The sequence below is a fragment of the Amblyomma americanum genome, chromosome 2, assembly GCF_052857255.1.
Source record: "Amblyomma americanum isolate KBUSLIRL-KWMA chromosome 2, ASM5285725v1, whole genome shotgun sequence".
NCBI lineage: Eukaryota > Metazoa > Arthropoda > Arachnida > Ixodida > Ixodidae > Amblyomma > Amblyomma americanum.
The window spans coordinates 199,634,809-199,657,180 of NC_135498.1; the positions used below are offsets into that span (position 1 = coordinate 199,634,809).

At 45.3% G+C, this 22,372-nt stretch overlaps 1 protein-coding gene and 1 long non-coding RNA gene across 3 annotated transcripts in view; both read left to right on the forward strand.

Annotated features, from left to right (window-relative positions):
* Nucleotides 1-22,372, forward strand: part of LOC144120327 (uncharacterized) — a 257,061-nt gene that overhangs the window by 58,562 nt on the left and 176,127 nt on the right. Inside the window, exons 5-6 of the mRNA XM_077652704.1 lie at nucleotides 9,142-9,434; nucleotides 12,589-12,700. Coding sequence (XP_077508830.1) covers nucleotides 9,142-9,434; nucleotides 12,589-12,700 — 405 coding nt within the window. The remainder of the gene's footprint in view (nucleotides 1-9,141; nucleotides 9,435-12,588; nucleotides 12,701-22,372) is intronic.
* LOC144122104 (uncharacterized) lies at nucleotides 14,855-21,083 on the forward strand. 2 transcript variants are annotated; one of them, XR_013312805.1, is made up of 4 exons: nucleotides 14,855-15,148; nucleotides 16,834-16,958; nucleotides 17,956-18,081; nucleotides 20,929-21,083. It is a non-coding gene; the product is annotated as an uncharacterized LOC144122104 (long non-coding RNA). The 2 variants fall into 2 exon arrangements; XR_013312806.1 differs by lacking the exon at nucleotides 17,956-18,081.

Below are 22,372 nucleotides of genomic sequence, written 5' to 3' on the forward strand. Positions count from 1 at the left end.
TAATAAATACTAGAAAGAAAAGGGGACCCAAGACTGAGCCCTGCGGAATACCGGATTCTACTGGGACAGCATCAGAGAGGACACCATCAACAACTACACTTTGACGTCTATGCGAAAGATAGGCTTCGATCCATGAGAGTAGGCACTCGTGTTTCAGTATAGGTTTTAACTTCTGCAGTAATTTTTGATGAGACACACGATCGAATGCTTTCTCGAAATCAAAAAAAAACAATATCAACTTGATTATGCCTATCTAGTGCTGCCGCTAAATCGTGGACTGTTGCAACAAGCTGCGTTACTGTGGAGAGACCGCGACGGAACCCGTGCTGGCGATTATCAAGGACGTGGTTCTCCTCGAGAAAGTTAGACAAGTGTTTACAGATGATGTGTTCAAGCAATTTTACTGAAGTGCACAAAAGAGAAATTGGCCGGTAGGAAGAAGGTGCTGATTTGTGTTGGTCTTTGGGAATCGGTGTGATTTTTGCGTGTTTCCAATCACTTGGCAATTCAGAGCAGTTTAGTGATTTCCTAAATATTAAAGTTAAATATTTGGCGGACCATTCAGCGTACCGTACCAGAAAGGCATTAGGTATTTCGTCAATCCCTGGTGACTTCTTTGTGTCCAAGTTAAGCAGAAGAGCTAGCACACCTTCCTCAGTTATGCAAATGTCACTGATTGGTGCCAGATCATCAAAGGAAGAAAAATGTGGCTTGCAGCCGTCATCGTGAGTGAATATCGAGCTGAAGTACTGGTTGAGCGCCTGCGCTGTTTCTAACTTGTCGTGCATACCCGCGCTATCTGCAGAAAGGCCAACAATCAATTTCTTGCGTGGCGCGAGATGTTGCCAGAACTTGCTTGGAGAAGAAACAAGGAAATTTTTCACACGTAAAGTGTGGAATTGGTGTTTGGCTGTATTGATAGCGTTCCGCAACGACAGGCGTAGCATGGAAATCTTATCTGCAGTGGCCGATGAAGGATGCTTTGAGTGTTGTTGTCTCGCTTTCTTAAGCTTACGTCCCAGACGCGCAATATCTTTTGTCATCCAAGGATTGCTAGTGCGCAAAATTTTCCGTTTTCTTGGCACAAAATCACTTAAACATCGGTGAACTAAGTTTTTGAAGAAGCACCACATGTGCTCTACAGAGGTACTCTGTGTTTCGTACAAACAGGAAAAGGAAGAAAAGGAAGTGTCTAGTGCATCTAAGATATCGACATCACTTGCACGTGAGAAGATCGGGATAGTTGTCTCTCTCTTCTGAAGCTTTGATATAGGGCGCAACTGCAAAGATAAACTTGACATTTTATGGTCTGATATTCCCTCTAAGACAGACACACGTGGTGTTCGGCGTAGCAGGTTGTCAGAAACAAGAAACAGGTCCAGAACTGATTGAGAGTCGTTTTGTACACGGGTGGGCTCAGTGACTAGTTGTGTCAAGTTATGAAAGAACACTACATCGAGAAATAGTTGGGAGGCACCAGTGAGAGCCACCGGAGTATCGGGCAACCAATTTATTGAAGGAAAGTTGAAATCACCCGTCAATAACAAATTGGCTGAGCGGATTTCATTTCGGCATAGGAATTCATTAAGCTTTTCTAGAAATATGTTATTCGAATTCGGGGGACGGTAGAATCCTCCAATAATTAGATGACATTCCTCAAGGAATACTTTGAGTATAACACTTTCTAACCCCTCTATGTTTGGCAACCTTGAGATCCGCAGGGACTCTTTGTATATTATGGCAACGCCACCACCGCGGCCATCTCTGTCGCTCCGGAAAATGTTATAACCACAAGGTGTTATTTCACAATCATAAATATCAGGATGCAGCCACGTTTCTGTCACGACTACAACGTGAGGATTATGTGCCAGGACAATGCTCTCTATGTCAGTTACTTTATTCAAAATGCTTCGGGCATTGACGTTGATACAACGGAAGGTCTTATTAGAGCAATCATCAATTCATTGTGACCGTTTTGAACTGCGGCGTTCTTCGATTATAGGAACTCTTTTCTTCAGAGTGCTGTCCCACTGAAACACTTCGTCGTTTATTTTAATCTTATCGTATACTAGTTTTACTTTCTTGCCTTCCTTTCTCTCCTCAGCTGTGCTATCCCAGAGGTATTTTCGAATAGTTCTTGTGGCAGTGGAAAAGTCGTTAGATACAGAAATGCTCTTTCCTTTCAACTTGTGGCAATTCTTGAATATGTTTATTTTTTCACGGTGGTCGATTAGTTTAATGCTTACTGGTCGCGATTTATTGGTTTGTTTGCGCCCTAATCGGTGAATTCTTTCTATCGAAGACACCTCTACACCTAATTTTTCTTGAAATAAGTTTACTACTGCCTCCGAAAGTGATTCAGAAGTCTCATCGACCATTTCAGTCATGCCATATATGATAACATTGTTGCGGCGACTCCTGTCTTCAAGATCGACCAGTTTTTTTTCCAGGCTCTGAATGGTGCTTTCCATTTCCGTAATTTTACTGCCTAATTCCTTTATAGTTGACACGGATTCATCTACCTGCTTTAACTTTGTTTCTATGCCATCCAAGCGGTTATGAATAGCTTTTTGTCCTTCGAGTAACTGTTGGAGCAGCTCTGCTGTATTACCAGGCCCAGGGTTACACTCGACATCTCCGCAAAGCATGAGAAGATCAACAAAAACATTCCGAATGCGCGAACATAAAGTACACACACTGTGAGGGCACATCAGCTGGACGAGGCAACGATCACTGGTTCGAATAGAGCCATATTTGTTACTAACCTGCGTAAAAAGCAGAAATGGGTTCATGGCGATGTTGTCGGACGGCCAGCCGATGTGCCCACTAAAGGAATCCCAGATCGGACCGCTCCTTATGTAGGGTGAAGACGATGACGTGCGAGGGGGCGGTGTCCAGGCGTTGGTGTCGATACGGCATGACTTTCCGCGTGCGCAGGCTCCGATCAGGTGAGTCTGATAGGTTCGGCACGCTGCTTCATCTGTTGCGCTGTCCGTCAGAGCAGTTCCTAGCGTCAATATCTGCGTAAAAAGCAGAAATGGGTTCATGGCGATGTTGTCGGACGGCCAGCCGATGTGCCCACTAAAGGAATCCCAGATCGGACCGCTCCTTATGTAGGGCGAAGACGATGACGTGCGAGGGGGCGGTGTCCAGGCGTTGGTGTCGATACGGCATGACTTTCCGCGTGCGCAGGCTCCGATCAGGTGAGTCTGATAGGTTCGGCACGCTGCTTCATCCGTTGCGCTGTCCGTCAGAGCAGTTCCTAGCGTCAATATCTGCGTAAAAAGCAGAAATGGGTTCATGGCGCTGTTGCCGGACGGCCAGCCGATGTGCCCACTAAAGGAATCCCAGATCGGACCGCTCCTTATGTAGGGCGAAGACGATGACGTGCGAGGGGGCGGTGTCCAGGCGTTGGTGTCGATACGGCATGACTTTCCGCGTGCGCAGGCTCCGATCAGGTGAGTCTGATAGGTTCGGCACGCTGCTTCATCCGTTGCGCTGTCCGTCAGAGCAGTTCCTAGCGTCAATATCTGCGTAAAAAGCAGAAATGGGTTCATGGCGATGTTGTCGGACGGCCAGCCGATGTGCAAGTGGCCGCGTTTCAAAGATAGATATCCCCGCCCCGGGTGTCCAGTCTGCAAGATCAGAGACTGTGAGGCGGATATCCACAACATATTGTGGGTTTGCCCGGCGCTGAAGCCGACGAGAATTCGGCACCTGGCGGCGGTGGGTCTCTCACCGGACAATACGGATTCCTATATTGCCCGGACACAGGTTCCACAACATCGTTCACTACTTGATGTCATTAGATCAGCCCAAGTTTTTTCATTTATTTAAGCCTCTTACTCATCATTTCATAACCTTTATGTCCTGAGGCAATAAACACCACTTGAAAAAAAAATAAACTCGAAAGTGTTAAAGAATATCAAACATACCTGTGCAAAATTTTTGTGTCTCATATTTTCGCAGTCAATGTCTACAGGTATTTTGCCTCATGACTGGAAGGTGGGAAAGGTCGTTCCCGTCTACAAGTAAGGTAATAAAAATTCCCCTTTGCATTATCGTCCCATCTTACTAACCAGCGTGACGTGCAAGATCATGGAACATGCCATATACTCACAAATAATGAGCGTCAAGCGTCTAAGATACTAGCAACTTCTTTCGCATTCACAACATGGATTTAGGAGAGGATTTTCATGTGGAACACAGTTGGCACTTTTTGTACATGACCTGTATGCAAATCTTGACTGCAACATTCAGACTGACGCTGCATATTTAGAATACGCTAAAGTATTCGATAAAGTATCCCTCCAACGCTTGCTGCTAAAACTTTCCATCCTAAATTTACACACTCATGTCTTAAGATGGTTAGAACAGTTTCTTACCAATCGTATTCAATCTGTGCTCATAAACAGCCAGTCGTCTACCCGTAACCTCAGGTCTCCCACAAGGATCCGTCCTGGGTGCTCATCTTTTCGTAATATACATTAAAGATTTACCCTTGCATGTGTCTTCCTCAATCCGTTTGTTTGCTGACGACCGCGTCATTTATCGTACAGTAACTAACATCCTAGACCAAAATGCTCTTCAGACTAACCTTAGCAGTGTAAAAGAATGGTGTTATCAGTGGTTATTAACCCTTAACCATAACAAATGTAAGTTGATGTCATTCACCCAAAATCTTACACCTTTTCGTTCTTTCTACACAATAGACTACCTACGAATAGAATCTGTGCTAATATTTAAGTACCTAGGCATGACACTATCAACTAATCTATCCTGGAATACGCACATTGTCAACATCATTTCATCGACCAACAAAAGTTAGGTTTCCTCAAACGCGACATACGCCATGCACCAAAAGATTTGAAACTACTACCATATAAGTCACTGATAATTCCTAAACTTGAATATGCATCGGCCATGTGGGATCCCCATAAAAACTATCTGAAGGCTAACCTCGAACGAGTTCAAAATCGCGCTGTTAGATTCATTCAATCCGCATACTCATACGACATCAGTCTATCGTCTCTGAAAGCTGAAATTAACTTGTCACTTCTTTCCTATCGCCGGCGCATTGCTATCTTCTGCATTTTTCACAAATTCTTCAACAGTTCATTGCACGGAGCACCCTACATCGTACACCGCATGCACATATCTCAGCGCACTGGTCATACGCTTCAAATTGTCCGTCCACGCTCCCGTACTACACTATTCTCGGCCTCGTTTTATGACCGAGCAGCACCTGACTGGAACGGCCTTCCCCACAAAGTCGCAGCCATTAGCTGTCCATCAAGATTCCACCAAGAGTTAACGCAGCTGATGATATTATATTATAACCTCATATTATATCCGTAGTCCCACCCTTTAGGCAATACCCCTGAGTAGGGGTCTTTAAGGAAATAAGCTGAACTGAACTGAACTTCCACATAACTGCAGCGTAAAAAATTACGAGCACAAAAAAGGGGAGAAACACATACGACACGGACAAAAAAAAAAGCAGCTTTTTCCGTGTCGTATGTGTTTCTCCCCTTTTTTGTGCTCGTAATTTTTTACGCTGCAGTTATTTGGAAGCAAAGTAACCAACTTGCCCAAAAGCTCGTTGAACTGAACTGTCGTGTGTGTCCGAAACCACGTCATCGTGTTATCGGAGGTGTGGAGGTGTGAAACTATGTCCAGTAAAATTAAAATGAAAAGAAAAATTAAAAGAGAAAGGAGCACGAAAAATTAGCTGTGGTTCAAACTTTGGTTAATCCTGGTGAGAAGCGAAAGCTCCGTCTGCATGGCTGCGTTCACAAACGCCGCACACACTGCCGAAGAGACTGTCTGTAAAGCGTCGCTGAAATGCCCGATAGGGAAGTTGCCACCTGCCACGATGGGCAGGTTGTACTGACGTCAGTAGATGACATGACCATCCTCGTGATGCCACGTGACACCTGTCACGTGACTGCACTGACGCTACCCTCTTGAAAACCTAGCGTAGTGAGCTTTCGCTTGAAAAAGAGGCAAGGAACTTAAAAACAGGAGTGTACAAGGCTCCGCGCTACAACAACGATGAGGGGTGGAAGAGGCAAAAGTACCGTAAGGGTGAATCTAATGTGGAATTATGAGTGATGAGAAAAACAAGGCAAGTAAAAGCTATTCAAACGTAAAGGAATAAAAACAAACAAAAAACAATAACGGAAGGAAATGGGAAACCGTTCCACTTTACATCAAAATGGTGCTTTCATATCGAAAGCATTCTTGAAGACGCCTATAGGTGGCCATCCTGGAATTCAACCTCACTGTCAAGTAGATTAATAGAGGGCATGCTGACGCTCTTCTGCCCAGAAGTGCGTCAGAAGTGCGTCAGCATATCGCCGTGCATACATCGTGGCGCGAAAAACGAGTGTCATGAAAAGATGCTTCCACTTTGCGTGCTGTCTCTTCACGCCGTTACAGCAAGACCAGGGTCGCGGAGCGCTGGGATGCCACGCTTTGTAATGGCGAGGACTTGCGTCTGTGTTCAACTTTCGTTTCCCATGTATAGTTGCAGCTGAAGCTTGGTTAAATTTTTTTTGTGTGCGAAACCACTGACACGCCCCCCAACACTGATCAAAAATCTTGGTACTTGGACCGTTCTTCTGTTATTGCCTAGAAACAGGAAGGATGGGTTAGTTAAAAGTTACAGAAAAGCATAACAGATAGTTACCTACAAATTTGGCTTTACTGCCTCTGAATTCGTCTGCGCACAACATGATGGTGACCTACAAATTTGGCCTGGCTACCCCGAAAATTTGCCCACCCACCGTCGTGATTTCCCCATTGCCAGATTTGGACGAAAATAGACGTTGAGCCATAACTGACCACGCCTAGTTCGACTGTGACCTCCAATTTTTTTGCGGCCGGCGCGAAAATTTGGCCCGGGCCACCTCCGAAATTGGACCTTGCCAGATTTGTACAAAAATCGACGTCTAGCAATAATTGACCGCGCCCAAACCGACGGTGGCCTCCAAATTTTACCCGGCATCCTCAGAAATTTTGCCCGGGCCATTTATGAAATTTTACCCCCGCACACCCGGGCCATTTATGAAATTTTACCCGCGCACATTTGGACCAAAATCAATCTCTAGCCATAATTTGCCGCGCCCAAAACGATGGTGACCTCGAAATATGGCGCCTACCCATGGAATTCGACCTTGGCCAATTTGCATCAAAATCTATGTCCAGCCATATCTGACCGTGCCAAACACGATGGCGCCCTCAAAATTTGGCCCAGGCCAAAATTTGAAAATGACCGGGGGCGAATATGCAGGTCACCATCGTTACGGGCACGGCCAAGTGTGGCAATTTTGGTCCAAATTTGCCAAGGTCAAATTTCAGGAGTGCGCCGGGCCAAATTTGGAGTTTACCATCCGGTTTGGAGCTGTTAATTACGGCTAGACATCTATTTTTGTCTAAATATGCCAAGGTAAAATTTCAGGAGTTGCCCGGGCCCAAGTTTCGGGGTGGCCGGGACAAAATTGAAGTTCACCGTAATGTTGGGCGCGGTCGGTTGTTGCTAGGCGTCCATTTTTTGTCATCTCTGGCACGGTCGAAGTTCGGAAATGGCCCGGGCCACACTTTTGGGGTGGCCGGGCGGAGGTCACAGTCGGGTTGGGCGCGGTCAATTATGGCTAGGCGTCGATTTTGACGAAATCTGGCAAGGTGCGATCTGGACTATGGATGGGAAAATTTTGGGTGTGGCCAGGCCAAATAGATGGGTCAGCGTCCTGTTGGGCGCGTTGGAATTCGAAGCTGGTCGAGCCAAATTTGTAGGTAGCTGTGTGTTATGTTTTTCTGTAACTTTTAACTAACTGGTCGTTTTTGTTGCTAGGCGACGGCAGAAGAACGGTTCAAGTAACAAGATTCATAGTCGGTGTTGGTGAGAGAGTGGGTGGTTTCGCACAAAGAAATTTTAAACCACGCTTTCGCCAAAACTATACATGCGAAGCGAAATTTGAAAAACCAAACAGGACCTCGCAACTGCAAAGCGTAGTATCCCAACGCTCCGCGACCCTGGTCCTGCTCTAGCCGCGCGGCAAGAGAGCACGGCAAAGCGGAAGCATCTTTTCATGACGCTCGTTTTTCCGCTTCGATGTGCGCACGGCGAGCGACACTCGAGGCACGCGCAGAGTGAGTGAGTGAGTGAAAAAACCTTTATTGTCCAACAGAATGAGACTACCTCATCCAGACCTCCCCTGTCCCATACCCTCAGTTGAGGGAGGAGGATCAGGAGAGATCCGGCCGCATGGGGTAGTCGCGTCAGGTGCTGGCCAGCATCTCTTGTATCCCGGCGGCCTCTTCAGCCAGTCGGACGGCGGTGAGCTGGAGCGAAGGCTCGCGAACATGGAGGCGCTCTCTTTCGTAGCAAGCGCCAGTGGCGGAACAGGCGAACGCCGCACATGGAGTTCATCAGGCGCATTACGCCAAAGCGCGAGAGTGAGGGCGAAGACTGTCGTCACACAGGACACACTAGCAGCGAGCATCCGGCGAAGATGGCAGCGCCGGGGTTCGGCCCCGCAGGCGCTGCGCGAACTGATGCCGTGGGCCGTGTATTTTTGAAAACGACTGTAAATACATGCCATGCGACACACTGAAGAAGACTGTCGGCGACGACGGTCGACTGTGAAATGCCGCAATCAAAGAAAACGACTTTCCAATTCGTGCGACTATAAACCGGCATCTTAATACCGAAAAAACTTGAAGTCCATAAAATATACACAAGGAATTGCGAATGCAGAACAAACTAGTACAACTGCTCGCGTGGTGCTCCAAAAAAAGAAAGCCAAGGCAGCCTGGAGCACGCTTAACCGACATACTCCTGTGCGTGGTACAGAGCAGAAAATGCAGAGGCGAAGACAAGAACACATGGGTAGGTTTCGTCGTGTTGTTCGTCCAACAGTCAACGACTAACAAGTCTGTTCTTCCGTCTGCGCTCTTGTAATTGAAAGAGTTTGACACAACTAGCAGCAGAAAAACAGCTCTTCATTGGTATCAACGATTAGGGTTTCTCATTAAGTTCAAATACAGTTAAAGGTGTTGGGTACAAGAACGATTACTGTGGAACCCCCCCCCCCCCCTCGATTACAGCTTACCTGAAGCAGCCGGTGCTCGTTGCAGGGCGGTGTTCTTAGCCTGGCCTGCGCCCAGTGCCTGGTCGGTGCCCTGGAAAGTGGAACCAGTCTGGTGGCAAGGTTCTCTTGCGCTGTTCTCGGCGTGCTGGGGCTCCGGCTGCTGGGCATGGGCTTTGTGGCCGCCTCTCTGGTCGCAGGCTCCGTGCTGCCCTCGTCACACCCCGCTCTGCTGCTGGCCGTGCGCCTCGTCGAACGCGTCGTGGGCGACCTCGAGGCGCAGGCGCTGGACGCCCAGCGGAGGGGAGACGGATGGTTCAACTACGTGCCCGGGGTGCCAAGGTGCGTGGCCCGTTAACGACCATCTCGCACTCCAGAACTTGCGGTTAAGGAAAACTCTATGGATGGAATAGTTTGTTCTCTGATCGGATAGCCCAGAACGTACAGTCTGCGTCACCCTTACGTAGAGCACTCGAGCAGCGTGTACCTGGTTGCAAAAGCAGACATTAGAGAGTAGCCCCTGATTGCTCAGCAAACTGATCATGTCTGAATTGTTTACGGGTCTGTCTGGGACTACTTCAGCGCAGGTGTTGCCTCTAGACCCTAGGGGCTGCCGCAAGGCATGTATTTGTTTGCAAACCAGCGCCCTACACAGGGGTGACTCTGACTGTACAGTCAAGCACAAAAGTTTGCGGGATTAGAATCCTGAAAATAAACATTTTGACAGATTTGCTTGTCTGGGTGGGCTTGAAGACTTATAATAAACTGCACACATCTCCAACCATAAACATTAATTTTTAAGCCCAACGTTTCAGAGCCGGCTCAGCTCCTTCTTCAGGGGTGACTGGGGGCAGTAGCTAGCATCTTTAAGTATGCATGGAGAGGAGCAGGAGGTCAAACTAACGAAAACTGGGATGCGAAAGGCGCGGTGGGATGTCACGTTTTCAGACTGAGGAAAGGTGGTCAATGGCGGCTTTTATTCTTTGAGTTTCAGAGTGAAGTCCCTGCGCATGTACAGCGGGCAGGTTTCCTTTTGTGTGGTTGATGCTTTTCTGGGTAGTGTGAATGCACCAGGATCGATTAGGAGCCTTTTTTGGCAATTTGTTTCAGTTCCGAGGATGCTGGTTTCGTCGAAGTTGAGTTTGTGGCCTGAGTCTTCGGAATCTTCGGCTACAGGATTGCGCTCTCTTGCGAAGTTACGGATGTCGTTTTTAAGTTGCCAAACTCTTTCTTTTAGATTTTTGGTTTCGCCAATGTAGGTTGCGTTGCAGTCGGCGCAAGAAATTTTTTGATAATGTCAGTGGCTCTTTCTCTTCGTGGCCAGTCTTTGGGAGCTGCTAGGCAAAGCGCAACAGCGGTTGTAGTCTTGTGCACAACCTGGAGACCACCTTTTCTCAGTATTCGGGCTATCCCGAATTACAATTTATTTTTCGTGCGCATTTCTTTTAAGAACTTCCTTGTGATGAACGGTTTTTTGCTCTGCGTGGTGGCCTGACTCATTTACGTGAAGAATGTTCATCGTGAACACTCATAAACGTCATGTGAACACAGCTGTAAGTGGCTTCAGGGCCTTTTGTGCTAGAATTGCGTACCAGTGGGTCTTTGCTATATTGACACGAAATGTATGTAGACTGAACACCTTTGTCTCTTAATCTTGCGGGAATGTCTTTTTGTGCTTCGATCGTGTGAGTCGGCTGAGTGGCCATTAAGGCTATCAGAAACTGGCCACTTACGACACCCGATATTAATAATTACAAATGAATTTTTTTATTAAAACATCAATTAACACCTAGGAAAGGCACGGTGGCTGGGGTACGTAAAACGTTTAAAAACCAATCTGCGTCTAGTATTCTCCAGGGTTCAACCTGTGGAACAGAAGCTTTGATAAAGTCAAGAATAAAATCTTCTACTAGAAGCAGTTGACACACATCGTCGTTTACCCATCCCAGGTACTCATGGATACAATTAATGAAGTTTGAGTGCTGCCTCCGAGAGGTCTGGATCTGTGTAAAGTACAAAATACAGTGTTATTGAACCGGGTAGAACGCGCTCATAATCATAACAATCAAGCCGCCGCAGTATCTAAGGGGCTATGGCGCTCAGCTCCTGACCCGAAAGACGCGGGTTCGATCCAGGCCGCGGCGGTCGAATTTCTATGGAGGTGAAATTCTAGAGGCCCATTTACTGTGCGATGTCTGAGCACGTTAAAGAACCCCAGATGGTCGAAATTTCTGGAGCCTTTCACTACGGCGTTCCTCACAGCTTGAGTCGCTTTAGGACGTTAAACCCCCATAAGCCATAACCCAAACCGTAACTAACATTGGTGTAACGTTATACAAGATGGCAACTTATCTCCTCTTTCGCCATGATCATGATATCACCTCCCCTCTGCGAGGTTCTACTGAGAAAATGCGTTGTGCAGCTAGGGGTTCTAAGAAGGTCGTATTCATTCCCGTACTACGTTTTGGTGATCAGAATCACATCAGGTTCAAAACCAAAGAAGGAAGTGCAAGAATTCTTCCTTGTTGCGCACCGACTGCGCGTTGATGTGTATGAAAGAAAGACTGACATAATTATTCTTGCGCAAAGCGCCTAATTCGGCTTGTGTCCGATAGACCTTGTTCATTTCCAAGGAAACAGGACGTCATCAGTTAGCATAAATCAGTTAATATGCTGTAGGTCATCTATGTTTGTGACGTACAGTGCGCCTGAACTGCCAGCTTTCTTGCAAATATTTTGCCGCCGATTGTCTGCGCATATTTTCACTTCATTGCTTTCTTGTTAGGAGTAGTCATCCCCAAAATCTTCTTTAGTTCAAGGCACAAGTGATCCTAGATAAACGCATTAGAAGAATCCTAAAAGCAGAGATCAGTATAGTGTAAATGCGTTTTTGCCGAGTCGTTTCAAAAGAGCGTCCCGTTTTGAGCTGCTGAGAAACTGAACTATGGTGTTCATCTGTGCGAAATTCTTCCTAATCACTCTGTCTGAGGCTTTCACATCGCAGCTGTTGATCTGTTCTCCAATAACTAACTGTGGTTTCCAAGACGCTAGGCAGATTTTTCATTTTTAAGATATACGGGCGCATCTGCGACTGACTGGTGCAGTTTCTCAATGTTATTTGTGGATGCCTAATTGGGTTCCAGCAAAATCTGTTGTAGAGATAAGCAACATAATAGCAGCCAGTGCATTTTGTTCAACATGGAAGTGGCGGCCACAAAGTGTCCAGAAGAAGTAGACAGTATATACTGCACAAATGCTGCACACCAGCCTTTTTACCAGGGTGCGCATAAGAACCCACTTTACCATAAGAAGCCTGTTTACCATAAGAAGCCACTTTACCAGGGTGCAATGTACGCTTAAGAAGTGCGCTTGTCCAACCAGCCCTTTCGCAGCTTCCAAAAGTAAAAATTGCGCAGGACGGCTGTGCCCTCTCTGTTTTGTTACGCAGAGTGTAAGCCCTCGAGACTCACCTCTATGCTCCCTGTTGCGCCCGCAGAGCATCGCGAGCCATGAGCACTGACGACCTACTCGCCCAGCTGGCTTCCACGGTCGTGTCACTGCCACCCAGGCGGCCCCAGGGTCTTCGCCGGAGGCAGTCCCGCTTCTACGTGAGCGGCGCACATTGGCGCGCCCAATCAACTACAGCTGAGCTGTGGATTCACAGAAGAGCGCCATGTTTTCAGCGCCATTGTAGAAATGAAGAGTCCCTATGCAGCACTGTAATGTATGAAGCCCGAGACCAGGTTCGACGTTTCATGCCTTGCGATGTCTATGCGCGTTTTGCCATGAACGTGCTTTCGGCTCGTATACTCCAGTGGTCGGTATGTTGCGCAGAGCACTTTAGAAAAATATGCGTCGTTGTTTACGAACAATGTTTCGGATAGGATTAAAAAAGAGAGAATGATAACGCCACAAGTTCATAATTTAGGTTCCTGAGAAAATAAAAATCAATGACCCGTGCACGAAAAAAACATTAACCTGATTTTATTCCCAAATTTTACTCTTATTTGTTTAAAACACACTGCAGCCATTGAAACCAAGCAAAAAAGGCAATACAGGTGACAAAAAATGCATCTCGGCGCCACCATTGGCAAGCAATCAGTAAATATATAACGGACAGGGTGCAGTACGTACACAACATATACAGCAGAAAGGGGAAAAAGTGAATCAGCAAACAGTGAAGCAACAAATCAACCCAGGTGTTCTCATACACCTTCTTCAAAAACTTTTACATTATAAGCGAAAAAACATTTCTTGGAAGTGCATTCGACTTGGTGACAGCGCGTCGAAAAAAAAGAATTCTTAAATCTGTTAGTGCGTGCAAAGATTGGTTCCAGGTTGTGATGGTAGGAGTGCAGAGTTCGACGACCCACACGTGGATGAATGAACAAATGTGGACTGGCACCAAGTTGGTTCCTGTAGAGAAGATACAGAAACCGCAGCCTGGAAATCATTCTTCTGCTTTCTAACGTCAAATTGTTGTTGGCACTCATTAGAGACGATGGTGAATCTAATCTGCCGTATGAATTGAGTATCAAACGAACTGCTTTTCTCTATACCATTTCTAGTTTAGTTACGCCTTTTACAACCATACAACCATACTCCAACCGTACTCCAGCTACAAACATGCTCTAGCTGAGGTCTGATAATTGGGTATTGAATGCAAGCAGCTTAACATGGGAAGGAGCTGATGTTAATTTAAAACGAAGAAAACCTATTTTCCTGAAGGCTGATGCACAGGTTTTGTAAATGTGCCTTCTTCAGTTCAAGTTATTAGTTATCGTGACACCCGGGTATTTATACCCATTGACTGAACTATTCGATTTTCCTTGATTTTGTACAACTGAAACGGCGTTTTCTTTTTAGGCACCCCAAAACGGATTTTTCTCTGCGCGTTTAATTCCACAGACCAAAGGCTACAACATTGGTGAATAGCATTAAGGTTGTTGTTTAAAGCAACTTTGCCATCGGTACAACGAATAGTTTTAAATAGAACACACCCAGTTGAAAAATACACCAGGATGTTTTGGTGTGTCTGGTGTTTTCTGGTGTGAACACCAGACAGTTTTAGTGCGTTTTGATGTGCACACGAGACTGGTTTGGTGTGTGCTGGTGTGCACATCCTAGTGTGTTAGTGTGTTTTGATGTGCACACCAGACTGGTTTGGTTTGTGCTGGTGTGCACATCCCAGTGTGTTAGTGTGTTTTTATGTGCACACCAGGGTGGTTTGATGTGGTCTAGTGTGCACACCAGACTAAAGTGCACATCAGAGCGCTGGTGTGGGTAGCGTGCACATCAGTGAGATGGTGTTTCTTGGGTATGTAACACTGCCCACAGAAGCGAATTCGCTGTTTGGATCATGAGCAGCTCAGCATAATTGTACAATAGATATGTAAGCAATTACTTCACACCATTAAATAATAATTTAATTATATAGAAATAATTATATTTCGAATATCACGGTGAATTACACGGCGTCAGGAAATATCTGAAGATTGAATATGACGCGCCAATGCAACATCGAGTGCCTTTGAGGGGCTGATTATGGTCATTCTAAAACACGGAGGCGCAAAGCGCCTTAGTCTAACTGCAGTTTTGTAGCAGTTCGCAGTAATTATTTGCCATGACACGCGCAGCGCTAATAGCCCCGCGCCAGCGCCTAGCGTGCTTCCCAACGCCGTTCAAATCCAGCGCGCTGCTGCTAGGTCACGTGGCAGAAAACAACAAACCCTCCTTTTTATCCTTTCTCTCTCTCTGCATTCCAGTGCGATATCCGGTTAGGCCTTACGCCGCGCCGTGCCATTGTCCGTGCTGCTGTTCGTGTGCTGTTTGTGTTTGAGTTCAAAATCGTTGCTTCAAACTTGCGTTTTGGTTTCCTGCTTATCGTAGCTTGCGCCGCGTGTCAGCATGCAGCCGTTCGCGTACTTTGTGAATAAGTGACCACGCCAAGAAGCATGGAGCCGTTTCACCTTGACAACACGTTCGACTTCAACCGTGGCAGCCGAAAAACAAGAGAAGAAAGGGGTTACTGCAAGGCGTCGAGTGTTCGTTTCCAGGTTCGTTTCCATAGTGTAGCGCAGGAATGCGTGCAATTTGCGACCGCGGAAATAAACGAGCGAGCACAGAGGCGAGAAGAAACGGAAGGGACGAGGCTCTGTCCTGTCCTGTTCGTTTCTCTTCGGCATTGCGCGTGTTTCGCTGGTTGTTTCCGCGGCCGCAAAGGGCATTCCACATCGAATCATCAACATGCTGGTCTGTCAGTGTTCACAGTGTAGGCGTTGCTACGCGAGCGCCGTGGTCTGTCATAGATGCGTTTGCTAAATGCCAGGCACGCGTAGAGTCCTAAATGTAAATATGCGAATTCGATACCACCCAGCAAGGCGCTGTCGCAGCGAACTGTGTGACTGTGTTTCGGGATTTCGTTAATGTGGTTGCCCGACTTCCTGTTTATTATTCGACGTGCGACGTGATCGTGCGCTGCCTGCACGCGTGTTTTTTGACGCCACTATCGGCCCGTTGCGGACTGCCGATAGCGTACGCCGCTCGGTCTGATTCGCGTTGTGTTATTCGCTACGCGCATGTGCGTCTTTATGATGTGGGGTCTTAAGATTAGAACACACCTCTACGAGCTGATTACACCAGCTGTCAAGCTCAGGGTGCGAGGGGGGTGATGCGTCAAGGCATGCAAGCGACTGAGTGAATTGAGCGCCGCGTCGCAGCGATACCCCAAAAGGAAGCTGCCTGCTCGATCATCAGTGTTATACCCCGGTCACACGGGCACTCTAAAGGCACTTTGAACTAATGCTCCTTTACGCTCCCAAAGGAGCACTACTTCAAGGGAGTTCGTCCGTGCTACACGGTCGCGGAACGACCTTCGCAAGAACTTTTTAGCGCCCTCATCGGCGAAAAGCGTTATTTAAATTGCAATCCTCACTGCACATGTAAATGCATAAATGTCACATGTTTTTTAGTAAATTAGCTTTATAACCGTATTATGTTAAAGCAACGCAATTTTAACTGCAATAATGACACGATTTTCCAAGTACAGAGCATAACATCACAGTGCTGGCCACACTGAGCCACTGAGCCCAACTCGCTCGTATATCTGGAACGAGAGTATGGCGTGGTGAGACTGCCACAAAACAAATGATCTTATATTTTAAAACACCACTAATCTTATGAAGTGAATTTATAAAACGAAAATTGAACGTTTCTTTTCTCAATTTATTTATGCTGTTAACTCGCTGGGAGAGAGAGTACTCCCTTGAAGCCTCAAAGGACGAACTCGAGCTGCCTTGTTTCGAAGCTCCTTTGAGCTAGGTGTCCTTTGGCGCGTCCGTGTGGCAGCGCGCGTTCGTCCTTAGAGTAATGGAGCATTAGTTCAATGTACCTTTACAGTGTCCGTGTGACAGGGGTATAACATTGGTAACGTTGCCTGCAGCTGTAAAGTTCTTTTAGTTGCAGGCGGTCGTGAATAAAAATCATAGCTAGATTTTGACGAAGAAGTAGCCCTAGAAAAAGAGCGCTTCGTAGCCGTTTCAAAATAAGTGTTTTTGAATAACCTGTGTAGTACAGAGCTTATCATGATAAACTAGTGTCAGCAAGTGGCGTTATGTATTTAAAGTTTGGCTGTTTAAACATTTTCTTGTGGTTGTGTGAAATGCCAGCAATACAACTAATTACCAGGAAATGCCAGGCATTGTGGGTGCAAAAATACACAGCTGGAAATTATGTTATGCAGGTGAAGTGCCTGGTGTTCAGTAGTGAAGAAATCTGAAAAGAGCTTCATCGGAGAGGATGTCTTGACTGTCCAGATTTGGGGGCAGCTCTTGTCTGTGCCCTTTCAGCGTACATTGCAGAGCACAAGTATGTATTGGGTTTTCTAAGATCTGTTTTTTCACCTCTGTGTTGAGATCAGTGTGTTGCAATGTCTGTTTTGGACCAGAACGTTGACGGCGTGTATTGGCATTCCCCTATTCAAAATAAGATGTGTGTCTCTTCTCAATAGGTCACCATCAGATAGTGCCAATTTCATGCGCAGATTGAAGCAGTGCTTAAATTCAGGGGGGCCTAGGCAAGCCTCAGAACCCCTACCAAGACTTACGAAGAATCTGAGACTCCCCGTACTAGAATGTACGGAGTGTATGAATCTGAAGCAAGCAACCAATTTTCTTTTTTTGTTAATGGTAGTTGGAACATTTCTTCTGTCATTTCTAAAATTTCGTGGTGATTTTTACAAGAATCATTAACACGTTTTATTAAAGCCGAGATGGAAAAAAATGCAAAGTTGACAGCACAACACAAAGGGTGGAAGAAAAAGGGACACCCGCACCCTCATACCACGAGTGAGTGCAGAGCTGGCCGCTCAGCTCAAAGGCTACACAGCAACAACGAGCACACTGGCATAGCCTCAGCTCAGCCACTTTCTCGCTCTCCCGCTCTTGTTCCCTCCCCACCTGTTCTCGAGCCACTAGAGGCCCCCTTCAATGCAGCCAGGCTTTAAAAAACACCATTATGAAGTAATGGGCTACAGGGCAGCATTTTAAGGTGGTATTACAGCATGAGGACAATGCTTTTGTCCTTTGTTCTCTAGTACCCAGGTCACATGGCACTCCTCATAGACAATTATAGCAGGATAACCATGTCATTCTTCTGCAATAATGCCGGTGTCACATGGCACTCTTCCGAGGCTGCTCCAGCAAAGGCGTCTTATTTCACTTGGCCGAAAGAATATCAACAGTGTTATATAGTGCAGCTGTGAATGCGCCTCAAAGATGAAACATGAATTGCACTTTACAGCTGCCCTTGTAAGCTTTTTTTCTGCAGCCTCTCACTGTAGTTGCAATATTTTTACTGCCTCTAGATCTGAGTACAACATAAGCACCGTCTACTGCAAACTACTTCAGGGCCTGTGCACAAAAAAGCTGAATGTGTTAAATGAAAAAAAGGTGAATCTTCAACATAAAACATTACCTCAGTTATTATCTTGGTGAGTTTTGATGTTTTTTTTGCTAATTCATTTGTCTGGTGTTGACGCTGTGCAAGTTCAGTGAATATACATGTCTAATGCAGCATTAAAATAAAATGTGACCAAAATTAGGTGTTTATAGGCCTTGAAACTAATTTTTTAGGTGTTGCACATTTCACTGCTCTCAATTTGCAAAGGTAGCAGTGTTTAGTACTGCTTGCCTTTTTTCTGTTGTTCACTTTTCATTGATCGGTTGTGCCCTGTTTTTCTGTGTTATTTTGTGTTGTGTCATCACGTAGTGCATCCCTTCTTTTCTGTTTGTGCATCGCTTCGCTTCAGTGGTTTTGTTTGTGGCAGGCCTCATGACAGCTGGCAGCTTTCCTTTCATTTTTGCCTTCTGGTACTAGAAAAAATATAGTTTACTGAAAGGCTGAATTCTAAATTGTACAGCATCATTTAGGTGCCCTCTTCCTTTTTAGCAGATGCCATGAATGGGGTGCCTACTGTTGCCTAGAATCTTACATTGATACAAATTTGTTTCACCAATCCAGGGCATGCTTTGCTCTCATGTAGAGTTCGTGCATTTGCAATGTATATTTTGTATGATCGGCCGCAAGATAGCGGTATCTTGTAAACCACGCCTTCACAGCACTCGACAAACCTGTTTGTGTGCCTGACGCCACAAGACTTCTCTTGTCCAGGACTGGTTTCTTCATTTACCTTCGCACACATTCCTTTCAGTTTTCTTGGTGCGGAAAAAACTACTTGCACTTCATGCCTTTCGGCAAATTTTTTCCTACCGTACATTCATGCACTTTCTCATAATTTGAAAAAAGTTGCCAGAAGGCATGAAGTGCAAGTAGTTTTTTCCGCACCAAGGAAACTAAAGGGAGTCTGTGCAAAGGTAAATGAAGAAACCAGTCGTGGAGAAGAGAAGTCTTGTGGCATCAGGCACACAAACAGGTTCGTTGAGGGCTGTGAAGGATTGGTTTACAGGATACTGCTATCTTGCGGCCGAGCATATGTGGCCCAGACGGGCAGATGTTTAATGAAAGACTCAGAGAGCATAACCGCAACTTCCGGCAGATTAAGTCACCTGGAAATCTGGCGGCACATTGCGCCAGATGCGATAGCTGCGAACCCCACTTGCAACAGACCACAGTTCTCAAATCCAGAGATAAAACAACCAGGGAGCTGTGGGAAGCCTAATGCTTGGAATCAGGAAAAGAAGGGTCGTGTGTTAGTGAGCCTTCAGTTTTGCTTACCAAACAGGAAAAGCAATTCTTGGACAAGAGATACCAAACATAAAACGGTCTGCTGAGACAAAGTCTTTCTGATGCTTGACGATATGATAGGAAATTTGCTGGTTAAAATGCATTTTTTATGTTTTGACATGTTAAGCTTATATATGTGCACATGCCACAATAAACCTCAGTTGATAGTTTGCACACCAGTGTTTGTGTCATCCCTGTGTTCTCCCACGTCAGTCTAAAAGCGCAATTATGTTATTCACTTAACTCGGAATCAACTGGGACATTTTTTGTAACTGGAACCCTAGCGCGTGAATGCACCAAAAAAAGTGCATCTCACTGGAAGACAGGGAGTGCTAGGCACCATAGTGGATAGTGCACAGTACCCAGAATCTACTGTGGGTTTTGTATGTGTGCAAATGTCTGCAGGTACCATGCAGAGAACTGCACCAGATGCTCAGGATGTGTATAGCAAGATAATACCTAAACAAAACTGATGTGTGCTCAGGCAGATTTGGTTTCAACACATTCAGCAAGAAAATAATCTGGCAGCTTTTTTTGCACATCTGTTGTGGTTTTGCAAGTGCCAGGGTTCAGAGCATCTTGTTTAATTTTCATTGAAATTGAGTGGGAGAAATGTTTCCTTTCAAATCGTTAACATTCCAGCCTTGATGTTTTGTATGTGGCATTGAGCTTAAAATAAATTTCAACAGTCTGCTTTTTATGCTTTTCTGCCAAAATTGGAAGAAATGAAGAGGAATGGTCTTCTAAATAGATGCAGTCAGCCGTTGCTTCACTGTTGTATACCCTGTGGGCATAAAAAGTCTCAATACATGGATTTTGTCACCCTGAATTGCAATCACATCAAATCTTTTGTTTTTACTGGAACTGTAGCTTTTCTCATTTTTGTGCCCATCTTTACAGGCATCTTCTAATCATTTCTCTAATGCCTTAATCGCTCTTAATTTTTTGTTTTCTGCAGCAGTAGAATTTCCGTGGTAATTTATTTTTCTAGGTTACGAAGTAATAGAATCTCTGAGTCTGATAATGAATGAAATTACCCGAAATGCTAGAGTGCTGTTCATTGTCTAAGAAAGCTTGATTTTGTATTAGAAGGGCTGTCATGCTCAATATCAGATGCAACGCTAAATATTTGGTAGGAATTCAGGTAATGAAGTGGGCGTACCCAGCTGTGGTGTAAACATGTGCAATTGGCTATGAATGCAAAAAAACACAACGCAATAATTCACACTTTCATTCACACAGCATGATGACGAACAAGGGCAAGGGGGACGCACCACAAAGCGTTTTTTGGCGTCGCCTTTCCGTGTATGCATCGTCACACTGTGCGAATGAAATTATGAAATATTAGCTCATCCAGCAACTGATTTCAATCAACTTAATGCAAGTGGGGTGCTTTATGTGAGTAGCATTGATTTACTATAAAGCAGAAGACTCACTTGGTTTACTGCAGAGGCATTGAGAGTCGTATTAAATGTGTAGTACATGTTTGCACCACTGAGCTAAATTTAATGGTAGGATTTGCTAGTTGCCTTTGTGCTGTGATTAGTATAGTGTACTTCACACAAATTTGCGATTTTGTTCTGTTGTTCTTCAGGTATTGGGCATACACAGCTGGAGTCAAGCTGCTGTGAGGGAAATGCAACATTTTCGACTTTCTCAGAAAAGATGCATGCTACGATGTAAGCGGCCTCTAGCTTGACTGTACTGCCAATTTTGTCTACCAATAAAGCTAAGGATGCTTTTGAGCAAATGTGAGCATTTTTTCTTTCTGTACATGCTTTTTCTTTATCTTCGGCAAGAACACAATTGATGTGGTTATGTGCATGCTCCAGCGTACAACCGTAAAAAATTATGACGCTGCGAGTGTGTGCCAAACTATGCCTAACTGTGTGCAGGTGCCACTTATAAAATGCTCGTGCCGTCAAGACCGGCACAGCGAGAACGGTGGATGTTAGTGCACCTGTCTCGACATCAGGAGTGCTTACAGTTTTACACCATTTGGTGTGCGCTCACAGGGATCTATTTGGTTTTTGCTCACGATAGTATGTCCAAACTCACAGCATCTCTATAAAGACATTGTACAGTACACCAACCACACCAAATCGAATGGTACACTGACCACACCAGGAAACACCAAACGAAACCACACGAGAACCGGTATCAGATGACCGGGTCACAGCACAGAACACCAGACCGGAACACACTAAAACACACCACACTACACCACATCAGGACCCGTGTCTGAAAAACCGGTCTGGTCGGAACACCAGACACGGTCACACCAGAAAACACTACACTGGCTCACACCAGAACCCGTGTCTGAAAATCCGGTCTGGTGTAAAACACCAGAAACGGGCTGGTGTTTCATCTGCAAATAACCTTATACTAACAGATGTGATGCCAACTGAGACAACGATGTCATTAATGTATATTAAAAATATAGCAGGGCCAATGGCACATCTCTGAGGTACCCCAGAGCCAACCGGTGGAATTCCAGAGGAGCAGCCCTATTGCAAATCGCGTATATGTGTTATAAGTATCTCATATATACGCAATTATTGGATATGCCTCCACAAATGTGCTCGTATATATATATATATATATATATATATATATATATATATATATATATATATATATATATATATATATATATATATATATATATATGTTCGTATACATATCTGCTCGTATGTATATTTGCTCCTAAGGCATACGTGTCTCTCATGTGGCGAAACACATATATGCGGGTGATAGGCAATATTTGGATACGTGTCATACCTGTCCCACATATATACGAGGGCCTCATAACCTACCTACATATATGAGGGCCTCAACTTAGGGATACAATGGCCTTGAAACTCGTACTCTGGTGCACAGTTAATAGCTCTGAATATGTAGGCTACCTGAATGAACTTGAAACCCTTCAGTGCAGCAAATGCTGCATCCCACACTAAATACATGGCTGCTGTGAATGAAATAATTTTTTTGTTGCCTTTATTTTATCATTTTTATCTGACTACAGTAACTGACTAATG